The 16,171-nt window shown below is 36.3% G+C and overlaps 1 protein-coding gene across 1 annotated transcript; it reads left to right on the top strand.

Moving 5' to 3' along the window:
- Positions 1–8,909: 8,909 nt before the first annotated feature.
- On the top strand, positions 8,910–11,906 carry LOC113332673 (probable WRKY transcription factor 47). The gene is made up of 5 exons (XM_026579196.1): positions 8,910–9,536; positions 9,622–9,693; positions 9,785–10,381; positions 10,578–10,691; positions 10,788–11,906. The coding sequence occupies exons 1-5, from the start codon at positions 9,294–9,296 to the stop codon at positions 11,649–11,651; spliced, it is 1,890 nt and encodes a 629-aa protein (XP_026434981.1). The 5' UTR covers positions 8,910–9,293; the 3' UTR covers positions 11,652–11,906.
- The last annotated feature ends 4,265 nt before the right edge of the window (positions 11,907–16,171 follow it).

The following is a 16,171-nucleotide window of genomic DNA, read 5'->3' as shown; positions in this document are numbered from 1 at the left end:
AAATATCCTTTGATCCATGGTATGATTTGGACCGAACCTGTTAGCTTTCATTGATTCAACAATTTCTTCTTAGCTTATCAAAAGTTACAGTTTTGAAATCTAAACGTCAAACCAAACTGAATTTGCAAACTTCTTTAGCTCTGATATGTGTTTCTCTCGGAATCGTAACAACCATGTAACTTGTAGAAGAACGAACAGGGGGGGTGCGACAATGTTTCAACATTAATTGAGAGATAACATGGGTACTCTTCTTTAAAATAGACGTGTATGATCTTCCTCTATCCTTATTTCGATCATCAACAGTGCCATTATCTTATTATCGGCCAAACTAGGGTTACCATTGTTCTTTGGCCTGTACACTAAACGCGACCTAGATTTTGACCTAGGGGTGAGCATGGGCCGGTTTTCATCTAATCTAATCCAATTCATTATGAATTTTAAATTTGGCATCTGTATCCAACGAATTTGCATTCTATGGATGCACGAATGGACGGATTGGATGCGGATAATCCAATAGATTTGTTTTATAGTTATAAATTTAAATTTAAAAACAAACACTAACAAAAATGACTTGAATACAATGATCAGATCGATAAAAAAAGAAAAGAAAAAAAGATTTGAATTTGCATCTCAATCTTAAGCCGTAAATGTTTGATGGAAAAAATGATGAGGAGATTAGTTTGATATATGGTGGACTATTAAAAATACTGAACTAACCTCATATTTTATAAAAGTACCATAAATATTTTTAATCTAATGGGTGCTGATGTTCAATGGATCTTTAAGACTGCATCCGCACCCAATCCAAAATCCGTTGAGTTTCAAAAATTGCATTTGTATCCAGTCCATTAGTGAACGGTTTGGGTACCCATCCGCAAAATGCGGTTGGTCAGGATCGAATCCGCGGATTTCAAGCCAAATGCTCACCTCTAACTTTCAAGCTTGGGCTCACTGCTCGTCTGGTTGTTAAGGGTAAGCATTTGGGATTTAATACGCGGATATGAATTGACGCATTCATTTTTTATGGATGGATGTCCGGTCCGTACACTAATGAATGGGATGCGGGCAGGGAGTTAAAATTCCGTTTGACATCCATAGCCGCTAATTAATTGTTATTATTTTTCGGTATGTTTATGTTGTTCACTATGTTGGTATCAGTTGTTTAGTTGAAATACTAGTACCAGTTATGTGTATTTGAGTTAATATTAAAAATCATGATAATAATAATGAGATCTTAAGTAAATTTATAAATTTTGTCTTGTATATTTTGAGTATTAATTATTAAAGAAATCCACTGAATCCTCGACATCAAATCCATTGGATGTTGAGTCGAATACAGATGTCAAAATTTTCCATATATTGGATTGGATGCGGATGAAGTAAAAACTAGACAATCCAGACCACACTCATCCTTGTTGGTAGTGGACTCATTTTTTGCCTCTCTTTGTTGGAAACGGAGGCTTAATTCCGAGAGTATTCAATACTGAACGTCCAGGTGTTTTTCTGCATTTGCGGTTTCCTCGTTAACAAAATTTTGTTGTTTCATTTACTTTTCTTCCGCGGTATAATTGTTTAGTTATAATAAAGTAAATAACATTGTACGTTAATCCAAGTCACTTGATATTGATCCTATAGTATATCGGTCGTGTACTGTAACTATTATCAACTAATTACCTTGTTGTTGTATTGTCTCCACTTTGTCCATAGACGGTCACTCAAGGTATCAGACTTATAAGTTGATACCAAAATATTTTGGTGTACTTGGGTACCCTTGTCATTTCAAATGTAATTAAGAATTTTAATTCGTAGGAATCAAATTCCCTCCAAAATAATAGATTTCCATTGCATTGGTCCAGTATTGCAATAAAATTGGATTTCGGGATAAAAATAAAAGTAATTAAATTGCCTCAACATGAATTTTTAGGATTTGAAATCGAATTTGTTGGAATCCATTTCCAAGAAATAGATGATCCCATAATTGAATTATTAGCTTTCCAATTCTTCCACTGAATGAGTTGTTAGTTCTTAAACCTACAAATCTGCTTTCATCGAGTAAAAAAAAAGGGTCTTTGAAAGACATACCCAACTGAACATGTTGAGCCTGAGGTGACTGTGATTAAAGAAGAATATTAGGCATGTGCATGTAGTCATGATCAATCGTTTCTAATGTGAGTCCTAGCTAGCACCTGTGTATGCAGATGGTCGTTCTTTCTTGGAGTGAATGGATAGCTGGTCTCGCGTTGGGTACGGATCATGAAAGAAATTAAACAAGGTTCATCTATGATTAGGCCTGTGACTTCGTGAGAAGCCTGCTGCACAAAGTTGAGCTTATGAGAATATGGGCTTCTTTTGATTCTGGAGCATGGAATTTTAACTTCAGAAGAAACCTAAAGAACCCTGATTTTGGGCATACCAAAAACTTTCAAGGCATACAAAGGACTAGTCCTAACTTGGGTGACCTTATAAGGGGTACGCTATGGGTGGTTTAATTATCTATATGCCCTTAAATCCTATAAATTACTAATCTATCTCTAACCTTAATACAAAAATCTATAATCATAAACCTAAAATCAGTTTCAACCCCTTCTTCTTCCTCCTCATCCTCCACATCCGAACCCACCTTCTCCTTTTTTTTCATCGTATCATCGCCGAAATTTAATCGTCGATTCGTGAAAATTTAGTCGACGATTAAACTCATCTATATAATGGTTCGCCGTAAGCCAGTATCTCGTTCTAATCGAGCGATTGAACAACCCATTGAAGAAGAAGAAGATTTAGAGAGTGAAGAAGAAACTCAAAATCAACCACAAAATCAACTGGAAGAAGAGATTGAAGAAGAACCAACTCCGGAAATGAGAATAAGAAGGTTAGTTTTACAAACCCATCTCGTATTTGATGTTTTTGATTGGTTTGATTGATTTAATTCGTCAAAATCATGTTTCTGCGGCGGTTACAGGGTATGGTTCGGCGCAAAACAAATCTTAGATGTGCGCCGAGCTGTTCTTGAAACTGAACCCTGAAAGTGCATATGAACGGCTCGGCGTATATCTGAAATCCGTTTTGAGCCGAACTTAGTGACACAGAGACTTATATTTAGGATCGGCTTATTCAATGGTGTTAGTTTTGTGCCGAATATGTTTTGTGAATTTCAGAAATTTTGCATGTGCGTAGGATCGGCTTGTATGGTAGTATTAGTTTTGTGCCGAATAATTGTTGTTTGAATTTCAGAATTTTTGCATGTGCTTAGGATCGGCTTGTATGGTTGTATTAGTTTTGCGCCGAATAAAGGTTTCGATTCATAAGTCTAGATTCGGCTTATTCGATAGTATTAGGGTTGCGCCGAATATCATTGTTAAAATTTCATAAATTTTACTAGTGTGTAGGATCGGCTTATTTATATGATATCATGTTGCGCCGAATACATGTTTGAGTTCATAATCATAGACTCGGCTTATTCGACGGTATCGGTTGTGAGCCGAATATATAGGATCGGCTTATAATTGTTTTGTGGTATGAGCCGATCCACTCTCTGTGTAAGCTAATAAAAATTTCAAGACATGATTCGGCTCATATGTGTTATTTCGGGTAAGCCGAGCCATCTTATTTTCTTACAAGTTTTTGGCTTTCCAAATCTCTTTGTTGTTCGAATTAGTCTTATAACTTTCATACTTGTGTCAGGACCAATGCAGCTACTAAAAGCACCACTTCATCTTGGGAACCAAAGTATGATCCTGATCCCACCGTTGAGTTTTGGAATAATTTATACAATCACACATTAGATGCGTCCAAGTTAACACCTTTACTTGATGATACATGTGAAGAGGATCCGGGCTATATGGATTGGTATAACCAAATTTCTCATCCCTTCATTATCAATAAAAAAGGCAAAAGATAGCTGATAAGGGGAAGGCGAGGCCAATCAAGATCACCAACAAGTCTACTTCCGAAGATGTAGTCAAGGATTTCAAGATGATGGTAAGAATGACTTCACTTTATACTATTTTCATATATTAGTTATGGTAAAAATGTCTTCAACCTCATGGTTATAAGTTGTTGACAAATGAAAAAATAGGTTGCCGCGGGTAGGGAGATGTTGAAAAAAATGAAGGCCAAACTTGGTTGCAAAACACCAATGACCGTGGAAGAACAAAAATACCTCATCAACAAGTGGGATGCAATCATCAAAAAAGGACAAGGACCCGAGGAACCCGAACAAAGGCCTACCACTAAAAGGTCTCGACAAGTTGGTGAAGGTACAAGCCAAGGTGGTGCTACCGTCCAACCCGGTAATGATGCGTCGGAAGATGAATACCAAGGTGGAAGAAGAGGTGGTCGTGAAACTAAGAAGAGGGGTCGTGGTTAAATGCCCTTTTATGGTACACTTTTTCTTTAAGTTTTAAGTACACTTTTATGGTGTTGCAAACACCTTTGCTTTTAGTTCCTGAACTTTGTTTTTAATGGTGCTGGGATTGGGTTATGGACACCTTCAATTTCATGTTTTAATGAATAGCTTAACAGTTATGCGCCTAATTTATAGAGTTCGGCTTATCCTCTAATGTTAGTTACGCGTCGAATCATTTGTCATTCAGGTTCGGCGCATTCTATAATCACCTTATGTGCCGAACTATAAACATTTACAGGTTTCGGCTTATACGATATCCTCAATATGTGCCGAACCACGAACAATATTTTAACCCAAAAATTAACAAATTCATGTTCGGCTCAGACGATAATCATATTATGTGTCGAACCTTGAACATAAGAGGTTTCGGCTGATACGATATTCTCCATATGTGCCGAACCAGTAACAATATTTCAACCCAGAAATTAAAAAATTATGTTCGGCACATACGATTTTGGATATGTAAGCCGAATTAGTAATGATTCTATTCCGGGCTATTCAGGATGTTGTTCGGCTTACTATGAAACTTTCATATAAGCCGAACTAGTGTCTAGCAAAAGGGTTGGAATTGGAAATTATAGGTTCGGCGCATGCAGTACACAGATTCAGTAAGCCGAACCGTTCATCAATGGTAGATTCGGCTCATAGATGTGAGCCGAACCTCAACCAGTTTCGCCGAACCATGATTCAAAAAACCTAACTTTTGATAATTGAGAGCTATAGAAGTGAGATTAAGTATAGGATATAAGTGTCCATGTGTATTAGAAGCATTGGGTTCCTCATCAATGTCTTCATCATCAGGATTTGGCTCATAAAAATCATCATCTTGAGTTTGTGTTTGAGTTTGAGCTTGAGTTTGAGTGGGTGTAAAATCATTCTCATAATCTAAGAAATCAGCCATTTGGGAATCATTGGTGTAGTTGATGTGTATTTCCTAGGTTTTTTAGATGATATATGACACTCCTCATCCTCCATTGAATCAAGAATTAGAATTTTCTCACTTTCTCCTTCTCTTTCTCTCCTTCTTAACCAAACCAAAACTTTGATTTTTTTTCCTCAAATTTTTCATCTAACAACTCTTATAATTCTGAAAATTATTTTAATCACTAATCAAGATTATTAACACTAACACGTAAAGGGCAGATTTGCCATTAAAAATTTTTTGGGTTAAGGGGTTATCTGATTTTGCTATTTCACAACCTTTTTTTTCTTCATTCAGTATGCCTTGGAAGATTTTGGTATGCCCAATATTATGGTTCAACCTAAATGAACATGAATTGGGGGAGGTTGCTAGCTTATTACAGGTACTTGGTGAGGTGACTAATTTGGTGGTCAATTCTGTGGATGAAGATACAAGAAAATGGGCTTTTGGCACTGACTTTTCAGTTGCAAATTGTTACTCTTCCCTCATAAACAGGTGTGGAACCCTATGATTCCACTAAAGGTGTCATTCTTTGTTTGGACATTTTTTCATAATAGCGCCCCTACTTTGGATTTTCTCCTTCGAGTTGGATAAGTTCAGTCTAGTGTGTGTCTTTTATGTATTATGGAGCATGAGACTCAGAATCACCTTTTCTTGCATTGGTCTGAAACAAAAAAATTATGGCACTACTTTCTCGACAGCTACGGTTTTCAATGGGTCTTTTCTAATTCTATCAAGAGTAATATTTGGGAATGGTCGAAAAAGAAGAACAGGAAAATGGCTAACAAATTGTGGGGAATTCTTCCATTTGCAATCTGGTGAACTGTCTGGAGAGAGCGAAATTGCAGGATTTACAAGAATTGCAAAAGGAATTGTGATCAACTAATTATTTCAATTAAATGCACTACGTTTAGTTGGGATTTAGGTACAAATATTTTTGAGGGCTATTCTTTGAGTACCCTAATATGTAACTGAGATGTTGTAATTGAGAATAATTGATGTCGTTTTGTTCTTTGTGTTCTTTTCTTCTTTTACTGTCATCTCTTTGATGACTGTTTAAGATCTTAATATAAATTTTGCCCTTTTCAAAAAAAAAAAAGTTGTACAAACAAATTAACTTCTCTGTTGATGTGTCATCTAAGACAGGAGCCAGATTGAATATAGGTGAAGTGGTGCAACATGCAGGAAGACCAGCATTCATAATACAAATTGAAATGCCTGACAGACGTTACTACAGAGTTTGTTAGTTATTGTTCTTCAATTTAGCAACTTTTCTGTAATTTAGCTTTCTTTCTTTTTGCTTATTCATCTCTATAATCTTTTGATTTCTTCTCATTAATAAAAATTGTGACTTAACAAAAAAAAATAAAAAAGGTTTGTTTTTATGTCTTACTTTGTCTTCTACCATAGAGCAATATGCCCAAATAATTTACAAAATGTTATGTTGGATACATGTTTGAATGTTTGTTTTCTGTTATTTGTATGTGTCCTCAAACTCACGGTGCAGGAACTCACTCAACCATGGAGCCAAAAACTTTTTACCGGAAAGCTTTGTTGTTTTGGTACCATGAGGTGTATATAATCAACTTTAATAGAAATTACATTTTTCTTTTTTTGATCGTTACCGGAAGATCGGCTTTATCGAAGATGTATGTTTGTGGCTATCTGCTCGTGTAGTGTACTGTTCCCTCCGAAGTCCAAGAAAAATTATTCATTTACGAGTTATATAATCAACTCTTATTGATAGAGCTCTAATATCTTGAAATGGTATATATGTTTGAAACCAGGAGAGTTTCATAAACACAACACAAAATTAGTTAAAAAGATCAAAATCAATAATTATTGGATGAAAAGGACATTTAAATATTGAAACTGTTTAAATGGACAAAAATGTAAAAATAGTCAGGATGTAAACAATGTCATCTTACCCATTTTCAAATACTTTTTCTTATTTTTAATTTACATCAGGACGCATCCAGTTTCATCCTTACTATTTTTTAAGTTTAAGTCAGGATGAATCCAGTTTCATCCTTACTATTTTCTTAGTGTCCATTTCACCCATACTAATTTTTACTCGTCTATTTGAACCATGTTTTAAAAATATTTGGACAAATAACTCATTTTCCGTTTCATAAATGTTCAACTAATATCAAATGTGCCCTCTTTACTTGCTTGCATAACTAAATACCCCGAATCCTAAATCTTGAAACTACCTATACCCCGAATCCTAAACCCTTGAAATTTGCTTGATCTTCAGCGGCTACAATCAAAGACTAGCAAGTGGGAAGATTATATTGTTTACTAACTCACTCCATCGAAAGCTGTCGTTTGAAAAGATACATGGGGAGATAAGACCTGGATTTTGTTTTGTTGTACGACTTTAAGAGACCTTAAAATTAGACTTTGTTGTTAATGACAAAAGGAGAAGTTGTTTCACCTTTAACTTTAGGTAATCAAAAGCATCTTGCTACAAATGTTTATGAGACCAAATTCTTTTTTCCCAAACTTTTGACCAATTAAAAATGTCCAGGATAATATTATTATGATGTAGGGAACTAAGTAGTGACGATGATGATAACGGCAGCGACGACTTGAAAACATAATTCTTATCCCATCTTATTCTCGTAGCATTAATTGGTTAATTAACAGGAGCTATGATTAATATAATGCATTTCAATTAGGTTAGAAAGATTGGCCAATCAAGCCAAATGCAAGCAGTCGACGAATAATTCATTGTAGTACAAAATCCACAAAGTCAAAAGTAGAGTAGTACAACCCATCCAAATGACTAATATTGAGATGCCGGTTTATACGAAAGAGCAAAATCAATGATGGGTCAGCTTATATAAGGTACAAGCTAGGGGACAAGGCAATGAACCGATCAACAATGTTCAAGTTCAACACTGCATTACCGCCCAAGTTGATTTTCTAGTCTGAACACTAGTAAGCAAAATGCATAATTCTGGCACAACAAAATTATAATAGAAATAGTACCCAATCTAACTAACACCTAACAAGACAAGAAAATTTCATATAACACGAAACAACTACTGTATTCCCCACGTTAGACTCCCAAATGAACACAAAAGAACACCTAATACGATTCGTTCACATGTTGTGGCAGATTTTTTTTCATGGACAACAAAAGAACACCATGTGAAATACCGATGCGCCTCAAGTATCTATACTGCCATCAATGGAGGCACAAACCCAATAGAAACCTTTCACGGTCTGCAAAGACTTTTTTTGGCTGGAAAATTTGAATGGATTTGGTATTAAATGCTGAATTGAAGACCCAAATTACTTATCCTTTGAACCAGGTCAGTCAGTCCGTGGTGATGATGGAGAAGTCCATAGAAGTCAAAAGAGTTGACCGAAGGATAATCACACGTGATAATATCAATCAGACCCAATTCTCCCGGATCTCAACGATAGTGCTATGTGTACCCTTAGATCACGTTATGACTTTTCAGACTTGAAGAAGAGTCTTCTTTTCCGTTTTCCACCGCGCTATAATAACGGCTGGTTTGTTTGTTTTTTTTCTCAATATATTTTTCTTTGTTTGGCTTAAGGAGATTAATTTATTCCATAGCTGACAGCTAATGAAATTTAAAACACTGATTTCTGTGCTAGCTGACATCTGTAAGTTTTATTTTTCTTTTGGAATTTTAACAATTTCTCTGAAGTGGGTGAAGTTTTTTCAAAGCAGAAAATATCAACGACCACCTATAGTGGCGGTGCGCAACAAACCTAGTCTACTAAGCAACAGCATGTACTACTGGCTATGCCGGTTGTAACGTGTGTTTACCATAGTCGTCTCTAACTGTATTACTCGTTTTTTTTTTCTTCTGTTTATTAATTAAGTTTTCATTCTTCACTCTTCTAAAGTAAATGGTTATAGCAAATCACGTTACTAATTCATGAAGACTGAAAACCTAATATCTTAATCCTTATTATCATTGAGATATCATGATGGATGAAGACGACGAGGATGAATTCAGCACAGTACTATTATCAAACCACCACCGCCACCACCATCCAGCTGCTGTAATCGTCGACTCGTCGTCTTCTTCCCTGCCGCCACCAATCCAAGATGCTGATGATGTGGATCAAACACCTGCCTTAAAAGAATTTAATTTCTTTTCTAGTGATAATAATGGTTCCTCCGGTAAACAAACTCATGATGTCCATGAGCCAGTTGAGACCGCAAATGTAAGTTACGATATGCAACTCGATGATTTTGTTATGGCATGTAGCATATATTTTAGCTGTTTGATTAACGCGTTGTATACTGCAGACAGGATTGTGTCTTCTTACCGAAACTGGTTGCAATTCATCAGCTGAAATTGAAGGAAAACCCCAGGCTCAAGTGAGTTTTTATAATGTTTTTGATTTGAGTATAATCATATTCGGTAAGGATTGGATCACTTAATTACTTTATATATTTTTGGTAAGAGCAGCAAGTAAGGATGATTGAAGTGGAGGTTAATCGGCTAAAAGAAGAGAACACTAATCTGAAACACATGTTAGATCATATAACCAATAGTTACAATCACCTCCAGAGTCAAGTACTTCAAATTATGCAGCAACAACAGGAGGAACGTCAGGAGCTGATTAATAGAGTGCCTGAAGAAAGGCGTATTGGAAATGGTAGAACTAGTTGTAATCCAACATCGTCGTCCCAACCACAACCAATGGATTCTGATAGTTTTCATCCGGCAACATCATCAAGTTACCGTGGTCAAATTATGCAGCCACCAATTGAAACCAATCACCATCGACGAAGTACTCGTTCACATTTTCGTGCAGTGACAGAACCCAAAGATCAGCTGCCTTCACCTAGTACAAATAATAGCAAGCAGGAACGCTGCTACGACCATAGTGGTGGTGATGATGTTAGTGATGACCACACTGTTCAGCAAGTCTCTAGAAATTTAAGACGATCTTCTGTAGATAGCGTGAAGAATATGAGCATGGATCAGCAACAAGAGGTTCCTGAAGTTGTCCATTTTCGTAAGGCCCGAGTATCTGTTCGTGCAAGATCAGATGCCCCTATGGTATTTTTATTTAATTCCCTCTAAATTGTAATGATCGCCTAAACATATGTTATGTTTAATTACAAATTGGGATCCGCAGAGGGGCCTGGTATATGATAAATATTGCTGGGGAGAATAAGGGTCAGGGATCAGAGATTGGGAGGTAGTAATTATCATTTTATTACACCTTGTTCTTATGTGATTTCTGTATATGTAGATAAGCGATGGATGCCAATGGAGAAAATATGGTCAAAAACTGGCCAAAGGAAACCCATGCCCACGTGCTTATTATCGCTGCACCATGGCGGCCCAATGCCCTGTTCGTAAACAGGTGTGTAATCAAGCATACACCTTTTATCTGGATAACTCCATCATGATATGTCTTTTGTTATATGCATCACACTCTGACGCAGTTTTATCCATGCAGGTACAAAGGTGCGCCGAGGACAGGACCATATTGATAACAACTTATGAAGGAACTCACAATCATCCACTCCCTCCTGCTGCCACAGCCATGGCTAATACAACGTCTGCAGCTGCAACTATGCTGCTTTCGGGTTCTAGCACCAGCAATTATCACAATAGTCATGGCTTCATCTCATCATCCCCTGCATTTCCGTATCTGAATACATCCACAATGGCAGCAAGTCTATCTTCCTCAGCTCCTTTTCCAACAATCACACTAGACCTAACCCAACAGATAAATAGCACCAGCACAACCACACAAACAAATCATCAGCATCATCAGAATAATCCCAATGTTATGCAATTCAATGGTCAAACAGGACTAATGCCCTCATCTCAGTCATCATCACTAGTACAAGCTTTATTAAATGGTGGTGCGGGCAGCCATGGGTTTTCAGCAATACAGCTTTTGGAACAGCAGCAGTCAGCTCATGCTATGTCCTCACTTGCTGGCAGTAGTAGTGGTAGCCAGGGGGTTCATTTGAATGGACAACATGCACCATCATCATCGACATCATTAGTTGAAACAGTTATTTCTGCTGCTATTGCCAATGATCCTAATCTCTCTGCAGCACTAACTGCAGCTATTTCTTCGATTATAGCAGCTGGTGGTCCACCAGAGAGGAGCAACCACACCCCCATTACCAACAACAATGACAACGACATCCCTACTGGAAACAACATTAGCAACCACACTACTAGTAGTTTCCTTCCTGCTAATTCAGCAACAAATGTGATTGATCATGGAGTAGTAAATCCTGCCGGATTGCATCAGCAGCAACAACATCCGGAGCAGTCTTGCACAACTACTTTTGATCCGCTATGACTAATTAAGTTAATCTAGCTAATTAGTAGTTAGGTCATTTTTTAACGGAGAGAAGGGACAGGTTAATAAGTTATTTGGTTATCATGATAGAAATAATCCGTACTAGTCGGAGATCTTAGAGAGTTTATTTGATTGTTTGTTTGTAGCCGAATCATACGTAGAAAAGAGGAAATGGTAAAAAATTGAACAACTTTGTTTTTTATGCAAACAGATTCATTTTTAGTTTGTTCGAGCATAAAGGTTAATGTTAATGGACTATAGCATATTAAGGTCTAAGCATTAAGAGGTGATAGCCCAAATAGAATGTGGTGGTGTTGGACTCCTGATAACTCTATTAAAGGGAGAATTGTTATTGGGAGGGAAAAAATGGATTTGAGGAGGGAAAGAAATCTACCGAATTCAGGTCAATGTTTGGTCAAAGAGAAACGCAACCAAAATAAATCTCTTTTTCGAATTGCCAATTCTAACCTTATTAAATTAGGGTTCTAATCACTTACCTCACGAACACGGTTTATCTTCTTCTTCCAATAGCCGTAACTTTTTTTTTAATGAACAATCAGTTTATTTTCTTTGTGGAGAATTGTGATTACCATCTTAATAAAATCTCTGAATTAAGTCTTGGTTATGCAAGAAACTTACAGACATTCAACGTTCTTAGGCTAAGTGTTGGTCTTGGAAGAAGATGCGTTCATAAGATTTTGTTAATTAGGTTTTTATTTGTTAGTATGCTTAACCATAAGGACGTTTTAGACATTTTATCCTTTTCTTCAAGAGTCAATCCCTCCCCTGAAAATCCAATTCCCTCCTCTTAATCCTTCCCTCCTCAAATCCATTTTTTCCCTCCTATTAACAGGACTCAAGAATTATTATATGACGGAGATCAAAGACCCCTTGGAACTATTAGTGGTAGGAGATAAATATTTGTAGGACACGTGGAAGACATCCGAAATGCTTGAGCCCAGGTTCTTGTTATAACCGAGATATCTACCAATAAGAAGAGATCATGACGAGTGGAAAGAAAGGGTTCAAATGAGCGATGTAGATCAAAGAGAGTGATCAAGCATTTAGTGAAGAGTCAGAACAATCAACTAGTCGAAAACCAAGTAGCTAGATAACGCATCAAGTAAGGATAAGTTGATCGGGTAGGCAAGCCAGTACAATCGAAGAATGACCCAAGAGCATCAGAAAAAATTAATATTTCAGAGAATCTTAGATGCCCGAGAAGGAGATCATATGAGTCTGTTGGAGGGAATACATGTTTAAGAGTGATATTAATATATTCTTGAGAGTTAATACCAATCTTTGCTTTCATAGGAAGAAACATATTAATAATCTCCAAAAACTGCTCTCATTCACGATCAAGGAGGTAACAAATCTGTGAACATCTTCGACTGATCCTGGATGTGCATTCAGCCAAAGAACTTATCGTAAGAATATTCGAGATCCTCTCCTTGAATATTTCATAATCCTGGTAACTCTCATGGAACAATGTCCAAACTCAGGAAGGACGTCTCCGACATCAGAATATCTGATGAAAAGAGTTCATCCTCCTCTTCCAATCTGTGGATATGGACTCCTAACAGTTTGTATAATTCAGAACGATTAGATAATTCTGAGGATCCTGAGAATTCCTTCCTAAAAAAATGTTGGTTGATGATACGTCCAAAAGGCGCAAGATTTCAGGAGAATCCGACATGAATGGTAGTATGAAGAGATTTTTATCATGTTCTAATATGCTTCCTTCTAAATTTGTAATAGACAAGATGAAGAAGGAGGATAAAGGTAAGAATCTATCTCTTTATCATAAGAATTCAATTAACCTTCTTGTGTCCTCTAGTGACACATATGGTGGGTTTCATACCCATTCCATCACTACTTAATTGCAGTAATGGGTGCAGTCTCAATACTAACTTGAGAGTATATATGAGGACTACACAAACATCAAAATTGATGATTTAGTCAACTTATTTGATGTCAAGGTTGCTCAAGTCTAACATGTCACCTTCTCAACATGATTTTAATTAATTCTTACTACATGTTATGTTAAATTCATGAATGTAAAATTTTTTTTCTCTCAGCGGAAGATAGTAAAAGGTTTAATATAGATTGTTGAGCCTTGGTCCAATAATTTTGAGCTACTTAGACACTAGTCATGAATCATCTATGTGTACCTTGACTCTGAAATGTCCTCACTCTTTTCTATGCATCTATGTTTAGTTAATTTTGATTAGGTGCTACCATATCGCTAATAATGAGTCAAAATATAATGACTCGATGTGAGTATCGATGCTTGTTATGCTATTATGTAGAGTTCTCCCTGCCTATTTGAATTTTAATAAAGAGACGACAACATGATCCATGGGAATATCTCTTTAACAAGCTAATATGGACTTTTTGCTCTTAAATTTATGTCTAATCATAATTTGATATCTAATCTTAAATCATCCAGAGAGAGTGTGTTTATCTTTATATTCACATCCAAACATCTAATTTAATTTCATGAAAGGATGTCGAATATTTATCTTATGATAACTAGATTAGATATCATACAGATATCTTTATGGGTCACCCATCTTGCCTCAAAACCATCCACGAACTTTTGTGTTTGGTTCAAGTATTATGGTATTAAACTTTCTTATTCCCTTGATTGCCTTATAAGGAAGTAATCTCTACCCACTTCTATCTCTTGGATATAAAAAAGTATATATATATAGTCGATTTCATTCCATCAGCTATTTACATATTTACAAGAATGGACAATTCAAAGAGAGCTCCTGAAACAATTGTTTTTTATGGAGAAGAAAGTGACAAGGAATAATTTTTGCAAGGATCCTCTTGGAAAAGGGCCGGTCTCTATGAGTATGAAAGAAAAAAACTCGTGGTATGCAGAAACCGTAAAAATCTGGGGTAAAACCTGCAATGTTTTGAAGGCTTCAACAATGGATAGCTAATACTTTTGATTCTCAAGACAAAAATTTTGAGCAGAAGAGTATTATGATTCGTAATCAGAAAAAGCTTATCTCTGAAACTCAGAAGAATGGAGAATTCATTCGTATTTTCAGTAGAAAAGTAAGTGTTCTGGCTTACGAATATAATCAAACAATTTTCAAGCAGATCAAAGACATTGAGGGAGACTTCTACAATGGCATGCAAGAAAGGCATGAAGATGTCTTTGCGGTATGATTCTCTGTTAGAGCATTTCTCGATTGAACCCGAAAATGCATGGGGTACCAAAATACACCACCAACTTTTTCTTAGGCAACCTGTATGGACAAACCTTAACACAATTCCGAGAGTTCAACTTAATGAATCTCAATTAAGGAATAATATTCAAAGTTATATCTCTTTCTCCCACAATCAGAATGTTTACAGAGACTAGTCCGCGAACCTGATTTACGTGTGAGAGTACTTGGACGATTCCAAAGATCAATATTCAAAAATCAATCAAGTCATATCCAACAAACAAGGATGGATGTATCTACTTTGATTGATTTACGTACAACCTGTGATATTTTAAGTATAAGGATAAACAATATAATACGGAAAAGAAATAACACAGACACCAGAAATTTTGTTAACGAGGAAACTGCAAATGCAGAAAAACCCCGGGACCTAGTCCAGACTGAACACCAAACTGTATTAATCCGCTACAGACCCTAGCCTACTACAAATAACTTCGGACTGGAATGTAGTTGAGACCGAATTAAATCCTCACAGCAATTCAGTTACAGTCGCGCTCCTTACGTCTCTTGAATCCCAGCAGGACTCCACGCAATTGATTTCCTTAGTTGACGTCCTTTACAACCTAAGAGTTGCTTCAACTCGAAATATTCCCAAATAACATCAATGACACATATCACTGTTCCAGGATATTTTCGAATGATAATCTTGAACCACATTTTAGATTATGAACAATAAATTGTTCTTAACCGAAAATCAATTCGAGGACGATATTACCAAGATAAACTTGACTCGAAATTCTTGATATGCTTGCGATAGTCTAATTAGTCATGCGGCATCGTCTCATAGATAGAAGGATGAATATAACTTGAGAAATAGGTGGTCCAGTCTTCACTTACCTTTTGTTCAAGAAGTTCTCCAAAAGCTTCGTGTGATTTTCGCCTTCAAACGGTAGAGTGCAGTGATGTCCGATTCTCAACTACACACTTCTATCCTAATCCGAGACTTGACTAATTGTAGACTAGAAATCAAGACATAGTTTTGATCAACTAAATTTTACAACAAGCTTGATATAGAAACACTTGTGAGTTTGACTGAGAAATGCTCTAACAATCTCCCCCTTAGTCAATTTTAGTGACAAAACTATCAATACTTATGGATTTAAAAAATAATGTTTCAAAAACTCCTTGAATTTATCATGCTTGATTTACTTGGTTTCTTCAACTCCTTGAATTCTTCGTTACTTCATGTTGCAATGATTCTGAACGTGTTCAACTCAGCATCGTTGTTGTTGAAGAACCGTAGCGATAACAACTTTGAAAACAAATATTCTCAATCGT

This window comes from Papaver somniferum, unplaced genomic scaffold, assembly GCF_003573695.1.
Source record: "Papaver somniferum cultivar HN1 unplaced genomic scaffold, ASM357369v1 unplaced-scaffold_132, whole genome shotgun sequence".
Classification (NCBI taxonomy): domain Eukaryota; kingdom Viridiplantae; phylum Streptophyta; class Magnoliopsida; order Ranunculales; family Papaveraceae; genus Papaver; species Papaver somniferum.
This window is presented reverse-complemented; position numbering and strand designations above follow the sequence as displayed.

Bases quoted from the DNA above. Each gene is read 5' to 3' on its own strand.
- LOC113332673 (XM_026579196.1), top strand. From the start codon at position 9,294: ATGATGGATGAAGACGACGAGGATGAATTCAGCACAGTACTATTATCA. The intron at 9,537-9,621 runs GTAAGTTACGAT...TGTATACTGCAG, and splicing joins AGCCAGTTGAGACCGCAAAT to ACAGGATTGTGTCTTCTTAC. The intron at 9,694-9,784 runs GTGAGTTTTTAT...TGGTAAGAGCAG, and splicing joins AAGGAAAACCCCAGGCTCAA to CAAGTAAGGATGATTGAAGT.